The 27,791-nt window shown below is 41.5% G+C and overlaps 1 protein-coding gene and 1 non-coding gene across 4 annotated transcripts in view; one reads left to right on the plus strand and one right to left on the minus strand.

The window, feature by feature from the left end:
* The window catches only part of TRPM6 (transient receptor potential cation channel subfamily M member 6), a 201,820-nt gene that overhangs the window by 127,744 nt on the left and 46,285 nt on the right, over window positions 1-27,791 (minus strand). The window contains exon 6 of one of the 3 annotated variants that reach the window (XM_034646980.1): window positions 16,986-17,115. The exons of 1 other annotated variant lie outside the window; for it this stretch is intronic. In XM_034646980.1, coding sequence (XP_034502871.1) covers window positions 16,986-17,018 — 33 coding nt within the window. In that variant the 5' untranslated portion in view covers window positions 17,019-17,115. Of the gene's footprint in view, window positions 1-16,409; window positions 16,965-16,985; window positions 17,116-27,791 lie in introns of those variants that run through there. One more of the 3 variants, XM_019805296.2, reaches the window with a different exon arrangement.
* On the plus strand, window positions 10,400-10,472 carry TRNAW-CCA. The gene has a single exon. It is a non-coding gene; the product is annotated as a tRNA-Trp (tRNA).

Raw genomic sequence — 27,791 nt, forward strand, 5'->3', positions numbered from 1 at the left:
AAATTACCAAGGACCTCCAAAAAGCTTTCACTTATATGAGTATGTCTACCAATATTTATGTATCAGAATTTAGAACTGGGGACTTTTTAAGATATTTACTCATTAGTTCATTTGTAATAACAGCAATAAATCTATTCACCTCTTTATGTTTACATACATACTTTTTATGAAAAAAATTTTAAGATTCATGAAGTTTTTATTTTTATTTTATTTTTTAAGGATTTTATTCACTTATTTGAGAGAGAGTCAGCAAGAGAGAGAACACAAGCAGGAGGAGCAGCAGAGGGAGAAGCAGGCCCAGGATCCTGGGATCATGACTTGAACTGAAGGCAGACGCTTAACCAACTGAACCACCCAGGCGCCCAGAGATTCATAAAGCTTTTAAAGACAAGAGAGTTGTCTTAAATTTTTAAAAATACCTTTTATGTCTGGCTTAAGACAGCTAGATTCTCATATCTGCTTCTATACTCAATCTCTTTCAATAAGTGGTTTGGCTTGAAGTATATAAAGAAAACTGGCCTCACACTGACAGGTAATTGGAAAAGGAAACAGTATTTTAATAGCCTTTTTAGATACCGTGAATTGATCATATAACCTCAGGAAAACTCCACTGTACACTCAGAGAATGAGTAGAAAAGGCAAATAATGTCTTCATACCATTATAAAAATAATTTTGATTTTGAGAACCCTTTGAAGGGGTCTCAAAGACCCCCAGGAGTCCCTGAACTACACATAGAAAATCACTGCCCAAAAGTGATTGCATGGAGGCACTTCAGGGAGTGTGAGCACGAAACAGGGTCTACTGTCTCCTTGTTGGTCTCGGGTCCCCCACATATGTCTTAGTCTGTGCATCTCATTCCAATGAGCACATGGTAGTATTTCAACATCCCCTGCTGAATCTGGAGCTCAACTGAAAAGAAGTTTCAACATAGAGAAAAAGCAATTAGAGATCAAACCTTCACATATGATGCTTTATGAGCAAGGTAGGGACTTTCGAAAGATAATTTTGACTGTATTCATTTCTAACCTTATGGCTGACTTTAGTGCCTACCAAATTCTCTATCCCAAAGACGTCACTGAAGCATGATAAGTGGGGGATCAGCCCTTCAGAACCCATAGGTAGCATATATTCTATCCATTTATCCATTCTTCCTTTAAAATATTGGTATCTCTAAGAGTAATAGCTTCATTCGTTCATTTATTCATTTAAAAATACTTTGGTTGGCATATATTATTCTAATAAAAAATAAATAAAACTGTGTCCCAAAGACCAACACCAAAGGGGAAAAAACCTATTATAAACAGATACCGAGTATGGCACAAGAGCAGGACGTGGGACTCCTTGGAAGGAGAAACCCTTCTGCCTGCAAATGTTTGGGAAGGCTTCAAGGAGGACATGAGACTTAGGAAAGTCCTTGAAAGGTGACAAAGATTTTGGAAGGTGGTGATAGAATGCCATGGTGGTTAGAAATGCAGAGACCTCAGGGGCGCCTGGGTGGCACAGCGGTTAAGCATCTGCCTTCGGCTCAGGGCGTGATCCCGGCGATATGGGATCGAGCCCCACATCAGGCCTCTTCTGCTGAGCCTGCTTCTTCCTCTCCCACTCCCCCTGCTTGTGTTCCCTCTCTCTCTGGCTGTCTCTATCTCTGTCAGGTAAATAAATAAAATCTTTAAAAAAAAAAAAAAAAGAAAGAAATGCAGAGACCTCAGCCTGGAAGAGAATTCAGAGGACGCTTATGGTAAAAGCCATGAGGTCACTGGAGAGCAGAGAACAGAGAAGATAAAAGAGCCAAGAACCTTTGGAAATAACTAAACATAGGGTACAGAAGAGTTCAGGGAATAATGAATAGAGTCACTAAGCAGGATGCTGACATGATACCTGAAGTAGAGAACAGAGATTTAAAAAACAAGGTGCATTATTATGAAAGCAGGCTGTTTCAAAGAAAAGCTAAGAAGATTAATACTGACAAGAAAGTAAGCAGAATGGTGATTTTGGCCACAATCACTGAGCAGATTGAGGGAGATTCAGGAAATAGGTTGCAGGGGCGCCTGGATGGCTCAGTCAGTTAAGCGTCCAACTCTTGATCTCAGCTCAGGTCTTGATCTCAGGGTCATGAGTTCAAGCCCCACATTAAACTCCATGCTGGGTGTGGAGCCTACTTTTAAAAAACAAACAAACAAACAAACAAAAAACAAAACAAAAAACAAAAAATAAAGTCTGTTTTTTTAAAAAAAGGAAATAGGTTGCAAAACAGGAGGCATCTAGTGTAATATACCCTTGGGGAAAGCAATACTAAGAACAACAGCCACTAAATCAATAATATAAAGCAAAATCCATCATCAGTATAAACCTCTCATGTAGGCCAAAGGCTGTGCTAAGTGCTTTCTGTGCTTTCGCTACAGTAATAGTCACAACTGTGCGATGGGTACAATTATTACCACCTCTTAATGGAGGAGGGGCAGGTTCTGCCAAATACCAATTCCGGAGCTCTTTCGCAAGATGTTTAAGAGGCAAAACCGAAAGAACACTTATTTTATTTTGAGAAATCCTAGACCTTGTTTGTAGATAAAAGAGAAGTCAATAAAGAGAGAGAGAGAAGATGAAAGAGAGAATGAAAATGACTTTAGAGACTTTGGGGGTGGTAGGTGAAGAAAGGGTATGAACAGCCAAGGAGGAAGGCTCACCCTTGAAGAAAATTCTTCCTCTTCAGATAGAGGCAAGGAGAGGATGACAAACGTTTCCTCCTTTTAATTTTGCCCAAGACCCTATTACCTATATGCTACAGAAGTTAGCACGTTTCGCTCTGAAGGCTGCAAATCCCAGCGTTCTCCCTTGCCCCTCTTTTTTTTTTAATTTTTTTTTAATTGTATTTATTTATTCGACAGAGATAGAGACAGCCAGCGAGAGAGGGAGCACAAGCAGGGGGAATGGGAGAGGAAGAAGCAGGCTCATAGCGGAGGAGCCTGATGTGGGGCTCAATCCCATAACGCCGGGATCACGCCCTGAGCCGAAGGCAGACGCCCAACCGCTGTGCCACCCAGGCGCCCCATTCTCCTTTGCCCCTCTTATCAAGGAAAGTAGAAAGGTAGGAGATATATATATGCAATCATACTTTCCCTTTTTATTACTCACATTTCACAGTACAACAGCACAATAACTATACGCTCTACAGATCACAAAGCATAGGAGATACTCTCTCAGTAGGGGATCCCCAGGACGTACACCAGTAGTGTCTCACTGGATAGACTCTGGAGCAAACTGCCACACCATATTCCAAGGATGTCCCCAACACACTAACCTAAAAATGTGTGCCTCAGAATATATGGGTCTGCAGACATCTACACTAAGCAAATAGGAATTCAGGGTAAAGGATAAGAGTAAATGTAATTGGAGATCACTGGGGAGTTGGGCTGTCAGGGCAAGGTATAGGGTAAATGTGCTTTCTTGGCTAGCCTGTAAGAAATCCCTATCAGCAAACCGGAGAAATCTTTTTCTTCCTGGGTGATTGACCCCAGAGGTTGTCAGAGCAATGTCCTGCTGTCCAGCTGTAAACTCTCATGAGCATTCCTTTAGCTGCACTTAGAAATAGGCACTTTCATTTTTAAAAAAAATAATTATAATCACTTCAGGTAAACCTTTTACAACTGTGTGCCTAACTGACACATAGCAAAAAACAAAAAAGATTTGCTATAATGTTGGTCCTTGTATTCTAAGCTTTCACTTTCAATTGTGGAACAGATAAGCCAGGACTCAGCAACATTTTTTTAATAGATAACTTTGAAAGTACTATAAAATCCACAAGGTAGAATAGATGATACAGGGAAAAATAAACTCTTCCTCCTACCCCTGCACTCCAGACATCCCATTTCCTTTCCCTCAAAGGAACCTCTGTTATACTTTGTTATGTAATCTTCCAAAGATAATCTATGCATTTATAAGCATATACCAAAAAATTATTTTTTACATAGAGGTATATTATACACACTGTTCTGCACCTTGCTTTTTCTTCACTTATTAATAATTTGGACATTCTCGTATATTTGTACACATAGAGTTCCTTCATTCTTTTGGGGGCTGACCAGTATTCTTGTGTATGGAAATCCCATTATTTATTTATTTATTGATGTATAAAATACATACACCATAGCTTTCACGTGCATGTATATGTATCAGATAAAAACCTACTAGTAAAATGCCTAAGTGAATTCAAATATTGCCACATTGCCTTCCAATGAGGATGTGTCAATTTATAAGCAAAAGTTCTGAGTTACTAACAACTCTAAACATCAGAGAATACACTGAGTATAATGCAATTTAATGCTTTAGGGAACTACAGTACTTTTTATTATTAATACTCAAGTTCCATCCAAAAAAAAAATTTGAAGTGACCAAATTCATTCAATTTAAAAATAATTTTAAAATAAAATAAAATACCAAAAAATGTACTTGACTAAGGGACAAGAATCTTGTTAAACATCCAAAGTGGCTTTAACATTCAGAAGTGATAAAGTATCTCCAACTGAACTCTGAAAATATGTGAATATTTGAATAGCAGCGAGACAAGTGAAGGCCCAAAAACTTCAACCAAAGGATTTCAATGAAAAGAGTACTGTTTTTCTGACTGTTATCTATGAAAGTCATGTCTTTGAGAAGTCATGGGTTATAGCAGAGAAAGAGCAAAAGGAGGAGGTAGAGTGCGGGGGTTTGTGCTTTTGTCACCCGTTGACTATGGCAGTCCATTCATCATATGCAACTTGGCTGGTGGGATATATAAAACCTACCTTATTTACCTCACTAGGTTTAAAAGGGAACAAAAGAATATCTTACTTCAAATTACCCTGTCCAAATCTGCATCCCGATTCCCCCACCCAAACCTATCCCCCACGTGTATTCCCCAAGTACACACCAGTATACCCAAGTTAGAAACCAGAGCACCATCATTCATTCTTCCCCATCCTTACTTCCCATTCAGTCAACTGCCAAGACCCATTCATTCCATTTCTTAAATATCTCTTGAATCAGCCCACCTCTCTGCATCTATATTGCCATGATCCTACTGTCACCATGAATTCTTGGCTAGATGGCCTCCCAGCCAGTCTTTCTGCCTCCAGATTTCCCTTCTCTGATCCACTGTCTGCCGTAAAGCCTATACTCTTCTTAAGGTGAAAAGCAAACATGTCATTCTCTCTTAAAACCTTTCAGTGGTTTTCCCAATGTCATCAGGATAGCTTGAAAGTCCTTCACCAGGTGTATAGCTCACTGCCTACCGTATCTGAGCTGCCCTTTCCCTCACCTCATCTCTTGCCTCTCCCTACTTCAATCTCTACATTCTAAATATACTAAACAACTTTGAATTCTCTGAATTCATGCCCTGCTCCTTCCACGCTGTTCTCTGCTGAGGATATTCTCCACTCTTCTCCTTTTTCCACCAAGATAGACATCATGAAAACCTTCATAGAAATTCTCTGAATCTCTGAATCAGGATCTCCTTCCATGTGCCCCTAAGACTTCTGTGCTTACCCTGAAGCACTGTACAATCATGACCTACTTAGACTGACACATGCTAAGCCCTGGAACATGGAGTATCCCCAAAGTCTACCTGAGTTCTGGGTACACATTCAAACACTTTACCAGAGTTTCTTAAGTATATCCTAGAGAACAAAGGTATCACATGGATGAAAAGAAAATGTTTTGTGGCTATATAAACACATGCAAATAGTGTGACTCTCCAGAAGAGATAAATCCATTATTATCCATTGTTCCCCTAAATATATTTGATCAAGGATCATCTCTGAGGGTAAACACACTTGTTTGCACAGGGTACAATTTTGGGAGATTCTTTTCCAAAAGATTTCTGCCAGCTCTCAGTTCAGAATGTTCCCTTCCCTAAATCTTACATCAAAATGTAAGATTTTTATCTTCATCTTTAAGATTTTCAGCTTACTTTTTAAAAAACATCTTTGAGATGTTTAAGTTATTTTAAAAGATAGAAATCTTTAAGATTTTTATCTTAAGCTGAAATATTTAAGGTAGCATGCCAATTGGTTTTGTTTTTGTTTTCTTCAGAAGAAAAAAAAAACTCTCATCCAGAATAACTAATTCCACTAATATTCCAGAAGGAAATGATATTTTAATAAAATGACTGTGGTCCAGGAAGTTGAGAATTACAAATCTGTCAGGGGGATACCGAGAACTCTGTGCATAATGGGGGCTGGCAGTTGAGAAATTATTTGCTAGGATAAAGTTTCCCAACTTCTGTTTCTGGCTGTTACATTTGATTTTCAAAGTTCCAATGTTGTTTAGAAACTAACTGTTCTTTCAGTGCAATTCAGGAAGGAAAGGGGAAGATAACTACCACACGAAGCCTTTCTCACTCTTCGTCACTAAGGAGCCAAACTACAGAGCAGCTTTTCCTTTTCTCAGAGTTTCAGTCACTAAGATGTGTCTTCTCTATTTCTTCTGCTATTGTAAAATGGGAAGAAATATATCATAACCATAAGAGAAAAGTCCCAAAAAGGCAATTATAAAAGAGGGATTAAACAAAAGAAAAGCAGCTTTTCTAAGAATGTGTCACTCAAATGCTCATGGTTTTTCGTGATTCTGTTACATAAAGAGGAACAGCCTGCCTTAGCCACCTCATGTCTCAAACTGACCAAGACTCTCTCCTTGACGGAAATTGGTTCAGGCTCTTTCTGACTTGAGTCCTTTTTCTTTTTTCTTTTTTTTTTTTTTAAAGATTTTATTTATTTATTCATTCGACAGAGATAGAGACAGCCAGCGAGAGAGGGGAACACAAGCAGGGGGAGTGGGAGAGGAAGAAGCAGGCTCATAGCGGAAGAGCCTGATGTGGGGCTCGATCCCATAACGCCGGGATCACGCCCTGAGCCAAAGGCAGACGCTTAACCGCTGTGCCACCCAGGTGCCCCTTGAATCCTTTTTCTAAGTAGGCCCCAACCTTGGGCTCTGTGGTTGCCCCACTAATGCAATTTTAGCAAGAATCTGCTGGGTCAGTTAGTGAAAATCCCCCACCCCTGATATCTGATCACCCTGGCCTGCCTTCAGCAAGAATCCTGTTGAGTTGGTCTAGCAAGAATCCTGGCTTTGATCTTTTCTCTTGTAATTTTCCATCTGCTGACCCACATCCCACTCCTTGGCTATCTATCTCCACTTGTTGTTGTACTCGGACTTGAGCCCCAAGTCTCTGCCTTACTACAAAACCCCCACTGCAGCAGACCCTCTTGAATAAGGTCTTCCTTACTATCTTTAACAAGTGTCATGATAAATTTTTCTTTAATAAAACCCAAGCCACACACACCCATACATACACACACACACACACACACACACACACACACACCCGTCTGTAGGTCAGAGAACAAAACTCAAAAAAATTGGAAGCCCAGTAACTCTCAGAGACTCTGTGGTAGACTGAACCTTACAGAGCTTTTCCCTTCAGCTAAACTGGAAGATAGACTCTGACATCAAGAAGTCTCCACAGAGTGGACCTCAGAGGGCTCTCTCAGGGTAAATGGCTCTCATGCCTTACCTACGACACTCCATATTTGCTGAAACCAATACCAGCCAGTAAGATGCAATTTCTGCCTGAAAAGTCTCCACTCTAAGAGTTACTCCTCAAGAATGTGGTTTCCCTCTTAAGGGCAGTGGCTGTAAACTCAAGAGACCAAAATACGAGCTTGATTGGTTTGCCTCTTTATTACATTGAAGAGCAAAGATCCAATCTATAAAGTCTTAGGCTGATTCACCATTTCCTCCTAGTTCGCTGGCCTAAAGACTAACGAATTTTAGAAAGCTTAAATTTTAAGATTTTGGATCCTCTTCTCTGTTTTAATCCAACAATGCTACTTGCTTGGCCTTCCTGTCACAGAGCAAAATTGCCTGCCTCGAATCCTGAGTTCCTCTAGGCCAGGTAAGGACAAAAATTATGGAGGGAGCAGGTGGGGGGGGGGGGGGGGGGGGACGGACATTGTTTTGTTTTTTAAAATCACTTTAAAGCAGACATTAACAGTAGTGACAAAGGTTGGAGAGGATTAACCGATCTAGGATCTATAAAGTACACTATGGGCTTAAATTCTTCTGGGAGTAAAATTCTCTTTTTCAAGATTACAAGATTTAATTTACAAAAACTTCTTGGTTCTTTTAGAGATCAATGGAGGACATCTATTTTCTCCAGAAAGAAGGAAGATATTTCCATATTCAAAGACCAACCTGCTCCACTGAAAGATAATATGCCTTGCTCATTCTGTAAGATAATATTAATAGCAGCTATCTTAGTCAGTTTGGGCTACTATAAACAGAATACCATACACTGGGTGGTTTATACAACAGACATTTATTTCTCACAGTCCTGGAGAACAGAAGTCCAAAATAAGGGTGCCCAGATGGTAAGTTCTGGTGAGAGCCGTCTCCCTGGTTTACAATGGTTACCTTCTCACTGTATTTTCATATGCTAGACAGAGATCATCTCACCGGTGTGTCTTCTTACAAGGGCACCCATCCCAGTCATGAGGGCTCCACCCTCAAGACCTAAGTACCTCCCAAAGCCTTCACCTCCAAATACCATCACATGGGAGATTAGAACTTCAACATACACATTTTGGGAGACACAAACATTCAGTCCACGGCAGCAGGGTAACAATTTATTCAGCACTTTCTGTGTACCCACCTGCACAATACAAAGTACTTTATTATGTTAACTGCCCAGGACGATGTGGAAAGTAGTCAGTTATTATCTCCATTTTACAAATGAAAACACTGAGTCAGAGAAGTTGGAACAACTGCCCCAAAACACAATGGCTCATAAAAGTGACACTAGGATTCAAACATGGCAGTCCGACTCGAGCTCCCGCCCTTAACAACTTCAGTTCACTATCACTTACCTACAGAGCTGTCACCTATCACAACTCCTGAAGCTGTACAGTTTTGTGGTTTACAAATCACTTTCCTGAACAGTTGTTCCCTACATGAATCCCGTGAGGTCCCTAGTAGATAATATGAGTAAGATCAAGCATAGGAAATGCCCAGAAGAATCCCTGCTATATAGCATGCTTTCTGTGAGTATCCTCAGACCGATAGAGAAATATCAAGAGGGTCATGAATCCCTGGAAACTGTGTACAGTAGTCCCCCTTTGTCCATGGTTTCAGTTACCTGCAGTCAACCATAGTCTAACAAACCATCAGAAGATCAGTAGCAGCCTAATGCTTTGTCACAATGCCTCTATCATTCATCTCACTTCGTCTCACATCATCACAAGAAGGGTGAGTACAGTACGGCAAGATATTTTGAAAGAGACCATACTCACATAACTTGTATTACAGAATATTCTTGTAATTGTTTATTATTAGCTATAGATAGCCATCTCTTACTATGCCTAATTTATAAATTAGACTTTACCATAGGTATGTACACGTAGGAAAAAAACAGTATGTATTGGGTTTGATACTATCCACAGTTCACTGAGGGGTCTTAGAACATACCCCCTTTTGTTAACTGAATTAAAATAAAAATAAATAAATAAATAAATAAAAAGAACATACCCCCTTTTGTGTGGATGTGAAATGTCCACTTCTCAGGAGAAAATCTGAAGGGCTGTGTCAAAAATAGTGCCACACAAAGGATCCGAACAAACAGTTCTCCAAAGAAGACATACAAATGGCCAATAAACACATGAAGATCCTTGACATCATTAGTCATTGGGGAAATGCAAATCTAAATCACAGTGAGATACCTCTTTATACCTACTAGGATAACTATAATCAAAAAGTAAGATAAGGGATGGGAGAAATTGAAACTGTCACATACACTGCTCATGAGAATCTAAAACGGCATAGTCTCTCTGAAAAACGGTCTGGCAGTTCCTCAAAAGGCTAAACAAAGAATTACTAAGTCCACTTCTAGGTACCTACCTAAGAGAAATGAAAATGTATGTCCACACAAAACCCTGTACACTAATGTTCACAACACCATTATTCATAATACCCAAAGATCAAAAACAACCCAAATATCCATCAACTGATGGACGAATGTCATATGGGCTATTATGCAGCAATACCAAAAAAATGAAGTACTTATACATGCTACATGGATGAACTTTGAAAACCTTATGATAAATGAAAGAAGCCAGAGAAAAAGTAATACATATTGTAGGTGTCCATCTATATACAATGCTCAGAACAGACAGATCTATGGTGGCAGAAAGTAGATCAGTGGTTGCCTAAGGCTGGGGGGATAGAGGGACTAAGGGCTGACAGCTAAGGGGTGTGGGGTTTCTTTTAGAGATGATAACTATGTTATAAAATGGACTGTGGTGATACATGTACGATTCTGTGAATATACTAAAAGCCATTAAATTGTATACTTTAAGTAGGTGAATTAGGGGTGCCTGGCTGGCTCAGTTGGTAGAGTATGCGACTCCAGATCTCAGGGTCGTGAGTTCAAGCCCCACATCAGGCATGAAGACTACTTAAAAATAAATAAATAAATGAATGAATAAATAAATAGGTGAATTATGTGATATATGAATTGTATCTCAAAAATTTTTAAGTGGGGAGCAGCACAGGGAAAGAAAAAGACTGACTCATCACAGAAAACCGTGATAGTCCCCCCTTATCCATGGGGGATACATTCTAAGACTCCCAGAGGATGCTGGAAAGAGCAGATAGTATTGAATATTATGTATGCTCTATTTTTTGCCTGGACACACATACCTATGATAAAGTTTAATTTATAAATTAGGCACAATAACTAATAATATACAGTTACGATAAGGTACGTAAATGTGGTCTTTCTCCCTCAAAACCTTATTGTATTGTACTCTCCTTAGGACCATGATGATGACGTGGGATGCTAAAACGCCTATGTGATGAGATGAAGAGAGGTGAATGAGCTGAATGACGAAGGCATTATGACGTAGAGCGAGACACTGGACTTCATGATGATCTGTTGGAAGAGGGATCATCTGCTTCCGGACTGTAGTTGAGAAAACCGCAGAAAACAGAACCACAGATAAGAAAGAACTACTGTATTTAAATAAGTAACAGCCCACAGGCAGAGAGCAGACCACAGATGTGTTTCATTCAACCAATAAAGCTTTTCAAAAATCTTCTTAAGCAACTACTGAAATGTAAAAACCAAGAGGTTTCACATTCTAGAAAGAATCTGTATATCTGCATTTTCTATAATAAGGTCGGGGGACACAGAATGTGGCAACACTCGGCTTGCATTTCAACTTGGCAACAGTCAGTTGGGGCCAACTGTGGGCCGCCATGTTTAGTCAGGGCTTACACTGACCAGTAAACCTGAGTCCCCCCAGCAGGCCTGGTTTTTGAGTTTCTGATCTATTGCTTTCATTAGATTTTCAAAGGAAAACACATTCAAAACACATTCACAGCTCTTAGAAGGAGGTGGCCAGTGAATGGTGGCTATTTGCTTTATGGTTAAGGAAACTGAGGTAGCTTGCCTAAGGCAGAAGGGCATGCAAGCCAGCAGTAAAACTACCTTTTCCAACTATTCCTTTTATTACTCTTCTCACCTTCCTGCTGATACTTCTAGAGACTTAATTACCACATTCTGCCCCTTTTTTGATTACAACTAAGGAAAATCAGTGATAAAGAACATGCCAGACATTCCAAATGGTGTGTTATTATCAGGCTCTATGATCTAATCACAAGGAAAGTTTTGCCTAGCCCTAAGTGTCTTTAGTTGGTATGGGCAATTCGAGGGGGCCCTCCTGGCCCATATCCCAACACATTCCAATACTAGGAAAGATAAAAAGAATGTTAATCTTGCACACATGGCAGGGGAATAAAATACCAAGAAAGAATATTTTCTCCAAAGTCACCCCTCACACCTATTACAAAAAGCAGAAGTTTCTCACAGACAGAGATGTTTTCACCCCTGAACCAGGTGGTTTGCTCACGTCAAAAATGACCATTACAAGAAGCTCTGAATCTACAAGCAGCAAAGTGAGCAGAGAACTTTGGTTGCCCATAGTCATTTATCCCACCGGGCTTTGAGTTTGCAGGGAAGAAAATTCTGTTTTTTTGGCAGGAGGAGGGAGAGAGAGAATCCCAAGCAGGTTCCAGCCCAACGGTGCAGGGCTTGATCTCACAACCCGGAGATCATGACCTGAGCCGAAACCAAGAGTCGGACGCTTAATGGACTGAGACACCCAGGACCCCTGGAAGAAAATTCTGTAGGAAGGCCATACATAGTTTACAGAGAGGTAGAATAGAGCACAACCAAATTCATCAGACTGATCTCTCCAGTCAACACGCACAGCACCATTGCAATCCTGGGACACCTGACCGTTATCTAGTCCTGGAGCGTTTCAAGAACCGGAGCCAGCATATAGCACAGGGTCAATCCACAGAGGGCTATAAAGCAAACGCCGACAGGGGAAATGCAGGGAAACCAATGCTGGGGAAGGCACCTGCCTGTGCTACCAAGTAAACATCTTCGTTTCCCTTGAAATGGATCGGGAGGCTCTCAAGAGGCACATGTCTACAAACTCAGAAAAAGAACGTAACCCCTAAGCCAAACAAAACTACCACTTCTCACTGCTCCCAATTGCATAACTGGTCACAGCACTCTGAAATAGTCTGAGTTTATCTGTACTATAAATAACTGAGGACCTCTTCCCCAGAGATATGGAAATACCATGGAAGAAAGAGAAAGCAGCATTAGTCCACCCCAACACGGAGACCTGCCAAACGTTCTGGTGCTAAGCGCATCAAAAGAAAGTTCCCAGGGCAATCTGCTGCTACCCCTCTGCACGCCCTGGAAACCATGGATTCCAGGCAGTAGCTGAACCCAGCTGCAAGTAGGTTCATACACCCTCACAGAATTATAGGAGGAATCCCATTATGGAGTTTGTGTGAACACTTCTGGGTTTTTTTGTCTTTTTATTTTATTGTGGTAAAATACACATAATATAGAATTTACCATCTTAACTATTTTTTTTAAAAGATTTTATTTATTTATTTGTCAGAGAGAGAGAGACCACAAGCAGAGGGAGTAGCAGGCAGAGGGAGAGGGAGAAGCAGGCTCTCTGCTGAGCAGGGAGCCCAATTGCAGGGCTCGATCCCAGGACTCCGGGATCATGACCTGAGCCGAAGGCAGACGCTTATCCCACTGAGCCACCCAGGTGCCCCCCACCTTAACTATTTTTAAGCGTGCAGGTTAGTTTTGTCAAGTATATTCACATATTTGTGCAACCAATCTCCAAAACTTTTCGTCCTGCAAAACTGAAACTTTACACCCATTAAATAACTCATTTCCCTCTCTCCCAGCCTCTGATGACCTTCATTCTACTTTTTCTTTCTATGAATTAGACTACTTTATATACTTCATATAAGTGAAATCATACAATATTTGTCTTCTGATGATTGCCTATTTTACTTAGCATAACATCTTCAAGGTTCATCCATGTTGTAGCATGTGTCAGAATCTCTTTCCTCTTTAAGGCTAAATATTCCATTGTGTGTGTGTGTGTGTGTGTGTGTGTGTGTGTGTGTGTGTTTATCCATTCAGAAAATCTATTTCTATATCTCAGGGGTGTGATGAGGTTGCTCTGGTGACACCCAAGTTATGCAGTTCAATTTGTAATGGTCATGATTTTACACCGAGAAAGAAAGAGAAAGAGAAAGCCTTGCTCGTGTGACGTTTGTATTCCAGGAGAAGAAAAGCAAGCTAACCAAAGCAGCAGTGGGGCTCAATGCCGGCATCAAGAAGCATCACACCACTCCTTTCCAGCTCAAAAATAAGTTTTGTTCACTATATATTCCCAAGTTCTGGAACAAGTCTTAGCACACAGTTGGCACTCATAAAATCATAAATACCTGTTGACTGAATGAATCTGAAGAGTGACTGAATGCTCCAAATGACACAGCTTGAATATCTCCAGATTGGACAGAGATGAGGAGGAGGGATAGAAAGGGGACTTTCTGTTTGAATTTCTATTAATAGTGTTTGAATGATTTACCACAAGAACTTACTTTTGCATTGTTAGCAGAATTTTTTTAAGGGAGAAAAGTCTGCGAGGGTGCTCTGTCATAACAATACATCAATTCAATGTATCTTATGTGTAACCCTTTCTCAGAGAGCTACTGGAAAAAGTGCTCCACTTAGATGATGGAAAAAAATCAAGAAGACATGGGATAAAAGAAACAGGAACCGGCATAACAGAGAAAAAAAGGAATCAATCCCTATGACGATGCTGCAGACAGACAGAGCCCAAAGTAACAGCTGTGTATCCAACGTCAAGACTGGAAAGGTCTGGACAGGCAAAGCAGGTCAGAAAGCTGTACTCAAGATAAAATTGGTTAAAACAGGTATTACACTGGATCATCCTAAGAGATGATTTAGGCAACTGGCAAAGAACTTGTTAAATTAGTGAAAAATCCACAGAAAACTCTGGAAACACACACAGAAAGACAACTCTGGGGGAAAACAAAAGTTAGAAAGGGGGTGTAATCATACACTACATAACTCAGCTTTTAATAGTGTGTGTGTTCCAGGAAGGCATAATAATGTTGACCGGACTAAATACTGACCTAACTAAAAATTGTGGATAGCTATATTCTGTAGATGTTAGGAACAGGAAGGACCATGTGAATGGTAGATGCAGGAATGCAAAAGAAATCTAAATCCTTATATTCCATCTGGAAAGGTAATGCATGACTACACCTGAAAAATCAAGAAGGAGCCACATAAGTATTATTTAGAGGCATGAATAAGTATCAACAAGCTAAAAGAGATGAACATGATCGCTCTTTTAGAGAAGCAGGAAATGATGGAGGCTTCTGCTGTTTGTAGTAACAAACCTTATGGAATTATTGGACTCTGAACTATATGTATAGACAACTTCAATAAAACAAAGAAGTAAAAAAGAAAAAAAAAGCACAACTGAGACCTACTTTGAATATCTTACCAAACAATGATTTTTTTTTTAATAGGAAAGAGTTGCCATGTGGATTTCTGATGGGACACAAAGAAATAACTGAGTTACAGGTAGGATGGACATTTGGGAGTTCCAACACTGGACGAGTCTACGGAAGTGTAATGAAAATCACTGTAAGACTGTTTGGCTCTTCAGCCTCTCCTGAGCACCCATGATCAAATACGCAGTGCGAAAGAAAAAGAGGCAAGCCATATTTCAGGTCCTTGATAGTTTTGGCATAGATGTCCTGCCGAAAACATGAGCCATGATAGAAAATTGTACATAGTCAAGATAAGACCCAAATTTGTGGGAAATCACCAATGTGCTGTATGGGTCTTTTCCTTCTCCTCCAGGGTACAATCTACTCAAAGTGCTATTCATACCCTTGTCTATCAAGGCAAGCTTCATACTAGAGTACTAGTCCCTAATTTTGGTCCCCAAAAGGTGGCTCACGCTGAGTCCTATCTCAAATAATTTACAATCCCTGGAAGATAGGGGCCGGTGGGGGTAGGGAGATAAGAAACCTCCAGACTCTTACAGCCAAACCCAGGTGTCAGTCTAACCAGAATATTTAAAGTTTTACCAGTTGTGGTAGAATCCAAAGCAGATGAAAAAGTCACAACAAAATTTGTCCACCAGGGGAAAGAAATTGAAGAACTCGGCTCCCGCTTTGGCAGTTAGGGGTGACCCACCTTCTCCCTAGGAACAAATCATCAAAATCCTATGTGCGGATAGAATACTCACATTCTTAGTGTCTTAAAGCACTGCCCTGGGTTCAAATCTCTATTTTCCTCCTTCAGCTTCAGTTTCCTCACCTGTAAACCAGTGGGGTGGGATGAAGGGAGGGGTGATGATAGACCTCACAAGGTTATTGCCAAGATGAGGTGATAACAATCACAAACTTTTGCACCCGGCTAAATATGTCAGGCATTATTTTCTAAGTGCCCGGCATATAAGGCATCTGATTTAATCTTCAAATTATAAATATTATTATCCCACTTTCCAGATGAGGAAGCTGAAGCCCACAGATGAAGTAACTTGCTCCGAATCACAGTTAGTGGTGGAGCGGGTATGCTAATTCAGGTGATCCGGCTCCAAAGACAGGGCTCTTAACAACCAGTCTCTACCGAAACACATGAAATACGATGCGCACAATACATGTTATGTATTCACACGCAGTGTGCCAGTCCAGACAAAGTAGGTAATCGACAGCCAGCCAGTTCGAGGCTTGGCTGCCTTATGAGACCAAGGCATGACCAGGGTCTCCACTCCTCTCCCTAAGTCCCCAAGCTCACTTCTTTCCCAGGCGTCCCCAGCGGCTGGGGGAGCCCTCCCTCTCCAAGCCCCCAGGACTTCCTGTCGCGCTCCCGGCCACGAGTGGAGAGGAGCCAGTCCACAGGTCCCGGAGGCGCCAGGTAAGGGATGAGCGGCCGGTGGGGGCCGGAGTTTACCTTGACCTGCACTCTCATCGCTCCGGGACTCCCGCGCGGGGCGCACACGACAGCCTAGGCACTTCTTCCGCGGCCTCCGGGAACGGCGGCGCCCGGCTCGTCCGGGTCCTCGTCAGCCAGACGTGCCCCTGGCCGCTCCGAGCTGCGCCTTCTCTCCTCCCTGCGCCCGGCTCACGCCACGTCCGGTCTCCCCTGCCGCCGGCCCGGAGCGGAACCGGAGAGCTACCTCCTCTCCAGGGACGTGTCCCCACCGCCCTAAGCTGAACCCCGGGCCCCGTTAGGTTTCCGCTCTGACACCACCTCCGCGCTGGCCCCATTCCAGCTCCTGGAACGGGGACTGCGGGACCTGCCCTTTCGTGGGTGCCCTACGTTAGCCGAAACCTCAGAGATGATAATCAGCTTCAGGTGGGGACCGGAGAACGGGAAAGCAGGTATTTCGTAAGTCCTGGCTCTTCTAGATCCTAGTTAGATACGTGCACGACTAGCCCCACCCACAGCCGCCTAGGGCCCTGGGTGCAGATCAGGTAAATGGCCTAAGGCCCTCTTGCCCCGCCGGCCCCGGGCTGCCCTGCCTACCTGTAAGCGCTCCACAGCAGGTCCGGCTCTCATCCTTGACTTGCAGGCCCGCTAGCAGAGCCTTATCTGAGCTTCTCCGACTTGTGGAGTCAGATCCGGGCTCCACCTCCACACGCTGCCTTTTACAGCCCTGTAGATTTGTCAAGATACTTTTTCGCCTCATTTACCTCCTGTGTAGAAAGGAGGGGTATTTCTACCTTACCTAAATGAAAGCGAGTGCCGAATAGAATGTTCGGTAACAGACATATTTGTGGTATCGTATTGCTCTTTTTGAGTCACTGGGGTAGGGGGAGGACATGAGTTACCCTTACAGCACCGCTTTTACTATCTAGGAGTTACTGGGTATGTCAGGGGACCCCTCAGCGCCTGACTTTACTTATCTATGCGGTGGGAATGACAACGAGTAAACCCACCTTCCTGAGAGGTTCTGCTGAACAAAATAAGTCCATAAAGTACCACACAAATGCTTTCCTGATTTCTATTATTTTCCGCGCATTCTTCTAGCTAGGCAGTCTTGATTCAGGTTGGGTCTGTGACTATGGGTGGATCCCAGTATGCTGGCAGAGGTGATGCTCACTTGCAATTACAATGCTAGTTGTAATTAACTAGTGTTGTAATTAACAATGTTAGCCATTCATCCCTGATTATTGACTTCAGATTAGGAGCACCTACCCTTTTAGTCCATTCTGAATTTCTGCCCCAGTGAGCTCACATTTGCAGACATGGTTAACAGGTTTCTCTCCCACCCCCCACCCCCATTTCTCAGCATGGTTTTAATGAACATTTATTAGAAAACTTGAACATCTCATAGGTGCAATAACATTTTGTTTTCCTATTAACACATTCAATCTTTCCTTAACAAATCTCCTTCAAAATGTTAGTGATCTATAGGCAGTTAACAGGTTCAGAAGCCCCACTAAGGTGGGTAAGCATGTCTTGATTGGTGCTCCTCCATATAACTCTCGTTAGGTCTTTCACAGCACTAGCCACTGGGAGCTCTCAGAAATCTGCAGACCCCCCAATAAGACTGGACATTTGAGACCCAAGATTCTTAGGAATCTTGGTGCAGTGTGATCACTAACTTCCAGTTTAATGTCTTTGGTAAATGTACATGTTAGTATGGTCACATGCTTTTTTCTGATCAAGCTGCAAGGCACAAAGTCTAAACTACCAGGGCTATTCCAGGATAGACCAGGGCCATTCCAGGGCTTACAGCATCTGATGTGTTCATGTACAAGCTCCCTTGGGTTCCCAAGCTATATCAGAAGCACCCAAGGAATCTGTTAAAACTGCAGATTCCCAAGGCCCCGCCCAGCCCTCCCAGACCATTGGTATTGGAATCTCTGGGGTGGGGCCCAGGAATCTGTATCTTTCACAAGCACCTCAATCGATTTATTATTTTTTTTAAACAGTACTTTTTTTTTAAGATTTTATTTATTTATTCGACAGAGATAGAGACAGCCAGCGAGAGAGGGAACACAAGCAGGGGGAGTGGGAGAGGAAGAAGCAGGCTCATAGCAGAAGAGCCTGATGTGGCGCTTGATCCCATAATGCTGGGATCACGCCCTGAGCCGAAGGCAGACGCTTAACCGCTGTGCCACCCAGGCGCCCCCTCAATCGATTTAAAGCCTTATCTATAGAAGTCTTCTAGCCACAAATATACCTATGCCTGGAGACCAGCTCTGAAATTTAAACTTCAGAATGTTCATTAGTAGTCTAGTGTGGCTTGACTCAGGCCAAAAAATATTTCCTGAACGCAGACTGTTTGTCAGGTATCCTGCTGGGTGCTGGGAAAACAAAGATGAATAAGACATTGTCCAGTCTGCAAGAAGTTTGAGTTTGTAGGACGAGGAACAATCAAAAATGAAACAGTACCTGGGGCGCCATTGGTAACACTCCTCAATAGAAACAGTGCTACGTTTTCTCATTTGTTGCCCTCCCTTATCCCTTTCTTCCTCTTCCCATTCTTAACTTCTATGTTGTCTTCTCTGTCAGACCTCCCTTTTTATACTGGACATTGTAAATGTTTGTTTCCGGACCCAACATGGTTTTAAGATACTGCTCCAACTTTTCAAGTCAATCTAATGATTTCAAAATGGAAAGGAACAGCTGGGTTTTCAGCAAAGAAAAATGGGTATGACAACATTTTTTTTTTTAATGTGTGAAGATCTTAATGAGTCCCAGGAATTGGAGGCCATTCAGGGGTAGACTCTAATATATGCATTCTTCCCTTGAAGAAATTTGTTTCAGCTTGGATTTGGTTTCGTTTGGGTTTATTTGGACAGGAGTGAGGGTTGTTGGGATTTTTGCACAGTAATTCTTCCTCTCCTCTCTGGATGGTCCAGGGGGGAAAATGAGGAAGAAAAAAAAAATCTGGTCCTTTGCACGGAGAAGAAGAAAGCACCATGGGAAAAACTCTGGGCCCAGTGCATCAGGGCATATTACCATCTTTGGTTCGTGGTCCTCACTCTGGGTGGTCACCGGTTTCCTTTCTGAGGCATAAGGAAACAGGACAAATGCAGTGGTATTCTGAAGGGGGTAGTGGAAACGATGGTAAACCTAGAGTGGTTCCACAGTGGGGAAACTTTAAAGGTATGGGTAATTAATTGAAGAAGTCAGATGAGGGTGTATTGCCAGTAATGAGGGAGGAAATTCAGCCCTCCCAGTCCATTCCTGTGTAACTGTTTCTGTTTTTAGACTTTCCTATTCAAACCCAAGGGGTTGGGTTTGAATTTGATGCATTTATATTCCCAAACAGCTACAAATCAAATCTCCTTTTCAAAGGAAGCAATCTATTTTCTTCTGCTTACTGAATAAATTTCTCTCCTATTCAGTGCTTCTAAAGGGAATTTGCTCCCAATTTATTTCTCTATTTGCTATGAAAATGGATTATTCCTCCTGTTACATAAGCAAAGATTAAAATATTTGATGGCTGGCAAGGTGGAAATATTGGAACATTCATGTACTTTTGGTGACAGTTTAAAACGATACCCTTTTTGAAGGCATTTTAACATTCCATATTCAAGGCATGTCCTTTCTCATCACAGTGCCAATCCTAGGACTTCATACATCAGAAATACATAAAGATATGTCTGGAAGGACATGTGTAGTAGCACTTTCTGTAATGAAGAAGGGTGGCTAATAACCCACGCAGCCATCCGCGAACGTCGGCATAAGTCAACTGTGGTACGCACAGGCCGTGCAACACTGTAGCTCTCAGAAGAATGAATTAGATCTAAAAGTACAGATACGGGAAGGGAAAACAGCAACTGGTAAAAGCACATATCATAGCAGTTTTTAAGATTTATATGTGTAGGTTGGAATATTCACAGGAAAATTCTGGAAAAACATATGCCAAACTGCTAACAAGGGAAGGCATACTTCTGTTAAAAAATTACTCATTGCTTATCTGACATTCAAATTTAACTGGACACCCTATCACACAAGGTTGTTGCACAAGCCTACTTTGGTGGCTCCAGGCAGCCATGGGTGCTCTTTTAAAAGTGTGCATTACAGGGGTGCCTGGGTGGCACAGCGGTTAAGCGTCTGCCTTCGGCTCAGGGCGTGATCCCGGCGTTATGGGATCGAGCCCCGCATCAGGCTCCTCTGCTGTGAGCCTGCTTCTTCCTCTCCCACTCCTCCTGCTTGTGTTCCCTCTCTCGCTGGCTGTCTCTATCTCTGTCAAATAAATAAATAAATAAATAAATAAATAAATAAAATCTTTAAAAAAAATAAAAATAAAAAATAAAAGTGTGCATTACAGACAATGACATCAAACCTAAGCTCCACTAGGACGATACCTTCACATTCAACTTTGAATGATTCTCGAAGGAAAGAAAAGCAGGATCTTAGAACTGGTTAAGCACCTGTAACAAACTGCCAGGCCGGAGGATAGATACCATCTTCTTCAGCTTCTTTAAAACAAACACAGTTGATACTATACTTTGTTCAATGACCACAAACTCCTCCCATCCCAGTACACACCTCTTTGCAATGGGACTTTGCAACAGCCCCCCATCCCCCATAAAGAGGCCCATTCTCCTTCCCATAGCCCTAAATCTGAACCAATAAAATATGGCCAAAGTGACATGGTTTAAAGTTCCTGAGCCTAGGCCTCCAGTGGGCCTGCAGCTTCGGCCTTCCCCCTCATGTAAGGCTACCCTAGACCACCATCCTGGGAAGAAGGACCACACAGAGAGACCAACCCTCAGAAGTACACAGAAACCCTCAGAATCATGTGGCATAATCAGCCGATGTTATTTTAAGCTACTAAATTTGGGTGTTACTTGTTGTAAAGCAATACATAACTCAGACAGTTTCTTTTCTCATCGTTTTCCTCAATTTTTTTCCACACAAAATCTCTGCGAGGATTCACTGAAGGTCAGATATCTTCATTGTGAGTCTCGCCAGTTTCTCAACTTGTAAGGTGTGAAGCCAATGAAAATTTGAACACAAGTCTGTGTGGCCGTAAACATCTATAGTTTTGTTTTGTTTTTGAACACACCTTGAACATAATGAGCATTCAATAAAATTTAGTTGGGTAACTAACTGTGTGAATCAGAAATTTGTTTTTATTACTCGCATATATCAGAATTAAGAATATATCTATTTGACAGGTAATGTCTACCAGTACTAAAAATTCTAACCTTTAGTCCTTTTCTCTTGATTAAATTACTTGTGGGGAGTGGGAGGGGGACAAAAAACTCTATTTGACCTATTATGTTTTCCCTGAAAGGTGAACCACAGTTGTTCATCCATGGAACAAGTACTCTAGTAGCTTAAGAAGTTTTGCTATTCCATTTTAGGTGAGAAAACTCAAAGACAGAAGAAAATATATGGCTTAACTAGAAGCAACCAACTAATTAAACCCTCCACACCTGCCTCATTTATCCAGCACTGTTTTTTCTTTCAACTTATTTTTAAATAAGTAGAATCTCACAGAAAGTTACAAAAATCATATGTAGGATCCTCTGAACTAAAAGGAAAGGCTTCTGAAAGCATTTTAAATTGATAATATTTTAAGTATTCCTTCTGAAGTATTCATTACATTATCAGTGTGTGCCATGAATAAAGGAGGGAAGAAATTGCTACTCATTGGGCACTCACTGTGGGTTGGGTACTTTGATATACACCTAATTTTTTAAAAAATTTTATTTATTTATTTACTTTTTAGAGAGGGAGAGGAGGAGAGGAGGGGCAGAGGGAGAAGGAGAGAAAGAACCCCAAGCAGGATCCACACCCGCCACGGGGTCTAATGCAGGGCTTGCTCTCACAACCCTGAGATCAAGACTTGAGCCAAAGTCAAGAGGCAGATGCTTAAGAGACTGAGCCACCAGGGGTCCCTATGCCTTATTTTTATTAACACATTTTTAACCACCATTTTATACAATAACTGGGTTTCAAAAAAATCAAAACTTGTCCAGAGTCACGGACTGAGTAAGTGGAAGAACTGGAATTCCAAAACAGTTTGACCCCAAGGCCCATCATGTTTCCATCCTATCAGAGTTTCTATGCAGAATAATCTCAACTTCTATTTACTACTGAGGTTTCATTTTGCTTTTGTTTTAATGTTACTTCAATGAAAGTATTTATAAACCCTGAGCAAACACTCTTTTTTTTTTTTTCCAACTAAGTTTCAGTATGGTAGCAGATCTACCCAGCAAAAGAAACTGCAGGCATCCAGGACTGATGAGATCTTTAGACTACGTCCTTCTCTAAACAAATCGAGTGTGGTTTACTTAATGGTTAAGATTCCCCATCATTGCAGTAATATCCTTGAAGGTATAATAATTCAAACTTTTTTGAGACAAGGTCATTATGTTTAGATATTAAATCTGGAATCGCTATAATCCAAACACAAAATTTATCTAGCCATCTTAAGTAAATAAATCCTGAGGGTTGGCTGTATGGTTCTGACAGTTGGCTGGTCTCTCCACATGGTCTTTCTTCTCAGGATGGTGGTCTAGGGTAGTGTTACATGAGGGGAAAGCCCAAAGCTGCAGGCCCACTAGAGGTCTAGACATGGGAACTGCCCAGCTCTGGTAAAATGGAGATTGTTTTACTCACCTAAGAGTAAAATGTAGTCATAAAAGTCTTCACAACCCTGTGACCCAGAAAGATCGCATCTAGAACTCTTCCCCAAAAAACCCACCTGACATAGATGCTAAATTGTAGAATAAGATATTCATATCAAAATTATATGTTAGAAATTAACTGGAAGTCTATTATTAGAGGAGTAATTAAATTACTAGATGTGCAATTATGTAACTATTGAAAAATGCTAACATGAAGATTCTAAAAGAAGGCTTTTTAAAATGGGAGCCAGAACGGTGTATATACTGCATGAGTACAACTATGTAAAAAAACTACATAGAAAAAAATCAGAATTGGCTCCTTTTTGTTTTTCCAAGTTTTCTGTACTGTGATCTTATTATTTTAACAATTTTTAAAATTATTTAAAAGTGAAAATCTCACATATCTTGGAATGACTCATGGGATTACCTGAAATTCCCATTTTATACTTTTTCTGATCATTTATTCTCCCTGATGAATAAAACATGAATTTCACTCATATCCCAAACACTTTAAGCCCAAAGTTCAGTAGCAGTGCTATTATTTTTCTTATGTTTTATGATTCATGTATTACACTCCATAGCCTGGTGCTTCTCAACCACACAGGCTGGGATAATTTTGTTCTGGCTATAGCTGTTCAATTGAACACACAACCCCGATGCCAATTTCTTCTTTGCCAAGGAAATGTGTGCACCACTATTTCACCAATACTTATGGAATCAAGATAAATGATGAAAGAGCAACAACATAAGAATGAAAACATTTCTATGTGAATTTCAGCAAGAATCCACACATTATCATAGTTTATGAAGTTTCCCACTGGCTTTTCACAGTAATGACACAAAGACACAGATTACACTTTGCAAGAACACGAAGGTCTGATATTTCTTTATCTAAGCCTAAGCAACGTGTATATTCCTCTCTCCCTGACTTTTCATCTGCATACTATTTTGCAAGTATAAGTGATCGATTTTATATGCTATTTCTTGAATGTGCCCCAAAACTTTTGTCACTATAGACACTTTGAACTCACTCAAGATGGTTTCTCCATAGAGCTCAGAATTCATCATATTTATTATTCTGTGAACCATAAAATCCCTGTGGGGACAGGAGAAGGATAAAATAGCTTTAATTTCATAAGTAAATAAAATCAGGTCTCATAGCAGAGAATTATCAACTAATGTGCTAAAATCTGGCCAGCTTATTTGCTGCTCCTCCCAGACATGGCATCCCACAGCTCAGTATGCTCTAGTCAACTGTCACTCGAAGATCCCTCTGTCACCACTGTCCAATTTTTATTGCCCACCTGGAAAGAGGGCTCTTGGAGTACAAATAATTCCCCAAGGTAAAAGTCTCTATTTCTCTCCTGATCCTTCACTTTGTTTATTCCCTCCCGTCCGTCTCATTGAAACCTAGATCTACCACCTGATCATGGTGGGTCCTAGGAAGCCCACCAACTATCCAGATGTCAACTTCTCTACCTGTGTGGTGCTCTTGCCAATTTTCTACTATCTTTCCTGTGATTAGTGGAAATTGTATCCCTCCCAGAAAGGTATGCTGGAGTCCTAACCCCCAGTGCCTCAGAATGTAACATTATGTGGAAACAGGATTTTTACAGAGGTAACAAGTTAAAATGAGGCCATTAAATTGAACTCTCATCCAATATGACTGGTGTCCTTATGAAAAGGGGAAATGTGGACAAGTGCACAGACATGCATAGAAGGGAGATGACATGAAGACACAGGGAGAAGACAACCTGTCCACAAGCCAAGGACAGGGGCCTGGAATTGATCCTTTCCTCACAGCTCTCAGAAGAATCAACCCTGCTGACACCTCGAGTTTCAACTTCTGACTTCCAGAACAACAAGACAATAAAATTTCCATTGTTTAAGCCATCCATTTATGGCAGCCATGCAAACTAATACCTTTTTTCTACCATTCAGATTCATAACATTTCTCCCTAAATCTAGCTTTTTAACAAAGGGCAACAAAACTTCTTGTTGCCCTAAAATAGACCTGATAATACCTCTTGCACAAGAATAAATATGAATAGCACCCTTTTTTATTCTCAAAAGGGTCCATGTTTATGTAGTCATTCTACCTACACCACCCACAATCCTTCCTACAACCCACTTCCCTTCAGCTAAGCAGTTCTTCCCAATCCCCTTGGCCTCTGAATATTACAGACCTCCCTTGGTGCAATGACAAAAGGGACATTAATTTAACAGCTTTCATCAGTTTTTGTTTTGACTATGTTGTACACCTTGTAAAGATAGGAACCACTTCTTCCTCTTTGTATCACCTAGCATTACATGGCCCAGCGTGCAAGAAATGTTTATTCAACCCAAGTGGAAGTAAGAGCTTTATTATCTATAGCTCTTTAGTGAAGTGTCATACTTGCTCCAAATTACCCTCCCTTACTTTAAAAGTTATCAGGAAACAGATGTAAATTGGTAAGTATATTTTATGCAGCTCAGGAATTCTCACTAAAAAAGTACAAAGAATAAAGCAAGTTGAAGCATTTTAACTTTTTATGACATTAGTATGCTTAGACTAGCATGACTGTATCTACAGAGAGAAGCCAGACTTGCGCAAGTATGAGTATCATATTTCTATAAAATTTTTTATGAGGTTGTAATCACATAATGGAAATCAAAAACCACAAAAGGAGAATGTGATTACTGCAAATAAGATATCTCATCAGTAAAATGAGCAAAGATTAGAAGACACACACTTTCCTGTGGGCTGTAAACTAAACCAAAAGGGACTGACAGGGTCACCTGGGTGGCTCAGTTGGTTAAGTGTCTGCCTTGGGCTCAGGTCATGATCCTGGCATCCTGGGATCGAGCCCGAGTAGGCCCCCTGCTCAGCAGGGAGTCTGTCCCCACCCCCATCTTTGGCTCTCACTTGCACTTGCACGCGCACAGGTGTGTGTATGCTCTCTCTCTCTCCCCCCCTCTCAAATAAATAAATATAAATAAAAAGGGACTGACATACGTAGACTTAAAAGTCCCCTCTAGGACTCCAAAGGATAGAAAACAAACTGAGGCTTGGTGGAGGGAGGTGGGTGGGGGATGGGTTAGATAGGTGATCTAGGTGCATTAAGGAAGGCACTTGTTATGATCAGCACTGGGTGTTGTATGTAAGTGATGAATCACTGAATTCTACTCCTGAAACCAATATTGCACTATATGTTAACTAACTAGAATTTAAACAAAAATTTGAAAATTTGAAAAAAAAAAGGAAAAAAAAAAGTCATATCTAGGACAGCACAGAGAGGACACGGGAAGCCCCCATCACTGCTCTTTGATGCTCTGTGCAGAAATAGAAAAGGATCTATAGTCATGAGCATGGGATCAAATCAGTGTCAGGACTATCCAAGAAAACAAAAGTACTTCAGGGGGCTATCACTCAGAGAATGTCCGGTTACCTGCCCTTCTTTCTCCCCGGCTGAGCATGAGCACTTAGGGATGGCAGGTTCGGTTCAAGAACCGAAAGAGCTGGATGTTTGTCAACATTGCCTTAATGGAAGTGCAAGGTCTCCAGTGTAACTTCTTCTGGAATGATGATGTAAACCCAGGGTTTAAAGGACTTGTGACCCAGAAAGAACTGGCTTCCTTTTTTGACTCTGGTAGGACTCTGTCCACAGGTGACAATGTGGCTTCATATTTCACCAGGAATCATGCACATGCTTGGGTGTGCTAGGAGCTCCTACCCAAAGCTGCTGGAGCTAGAAAGGGCCTCACCACTGCCTTAAGGAGCGCACTGCCCCAGGGTCCCCTCCTCTCCTAGCCAGGCTAGAAATTGCATCACAAACCCGTGCGCACCTCTTTCCTCCCAGAAGCACTCTAATTTTTCTGATTATAAAGGCAGGAAGGCCATAGTCATAGAAAATTTGGAGAATTCAGAAAGAGACCAGGGGGACAGAAAGAATATGAAGAATGAATCCCTGGAAATTCCTTCTCTCAGAGTTTCCTTCTAGAACTCTCTTTTCAGTATCTCTCTACCTTGTTCTCATCAGCTCCCTATCTTGCACTTCCTATGTCATCTCTTATGGAACTGATGGTTAAGTGGGTTGATACTTGAATTACAAAAGATTTTATTTGGTGTAAATAAAACTGTCCAAAAAGGGCTTTCCCTTTAACATTACCCACTGTACACAGTGGCACTTTGTAGCAATAGAACGGGACCTGTTAAGATAGGAGTCCCTCTGACACAGCAGAGAATCCTCCTCCCTAACTCCCAGAAACCCCACACCACCACCGTGAACAGCAGTGACAGACGTTGCTCTGAATGGGGCTTAGTTACATTCTGCGTTACACAGGCCTGGAGAAAGGCTGAGGAACCCATCACCTGTGCACCTCTGAACCCATGGGAAGATCGGTTCTGGGCTCCACACTACTTCTTAACAAACTAGCTCACAGAGCAAATGATTTCTAGAAGGGAGACCACCTGTGTTTCGACCGCTGGAATAAGAACACGTTGTACTTGAGTCACATTTGTGAAGAGGAGGTAGCAAGCCAACCCCTGGTGGGGAAGGAGGGGTGGTTAATTGACACAGGATTATGTGGGATGCCTACAAGTTGGAAGAAGAGAGAAAGAGGACATTTCTGGAAAGTAACTGCCCTGTGAGGTTTGCTTATTCCGGTTTTTCCTCATTCCTCTTCTTTGTCTATTGAACTTCATTTATCAAACTCAGTTCCACAAAAGTATGTGCATGCAGACTTGGAAAGG

Source organism: Ailuropoda melanoleuca, chromosome 17, assembly GCF_002007445.2.
Source record: "Ailuropoda melanoleuca isolate Jingjing chromosome 17, ASM200744v2, whole genome shotgun sequence".
Taxonomy (NCBI): domain Eukaryota; kingdom Metazoa; phylum Chordata; class Mammalia; order Carnivora; family Ursidae; genus Ailuropoda; species Ailuropoda melanoleuca.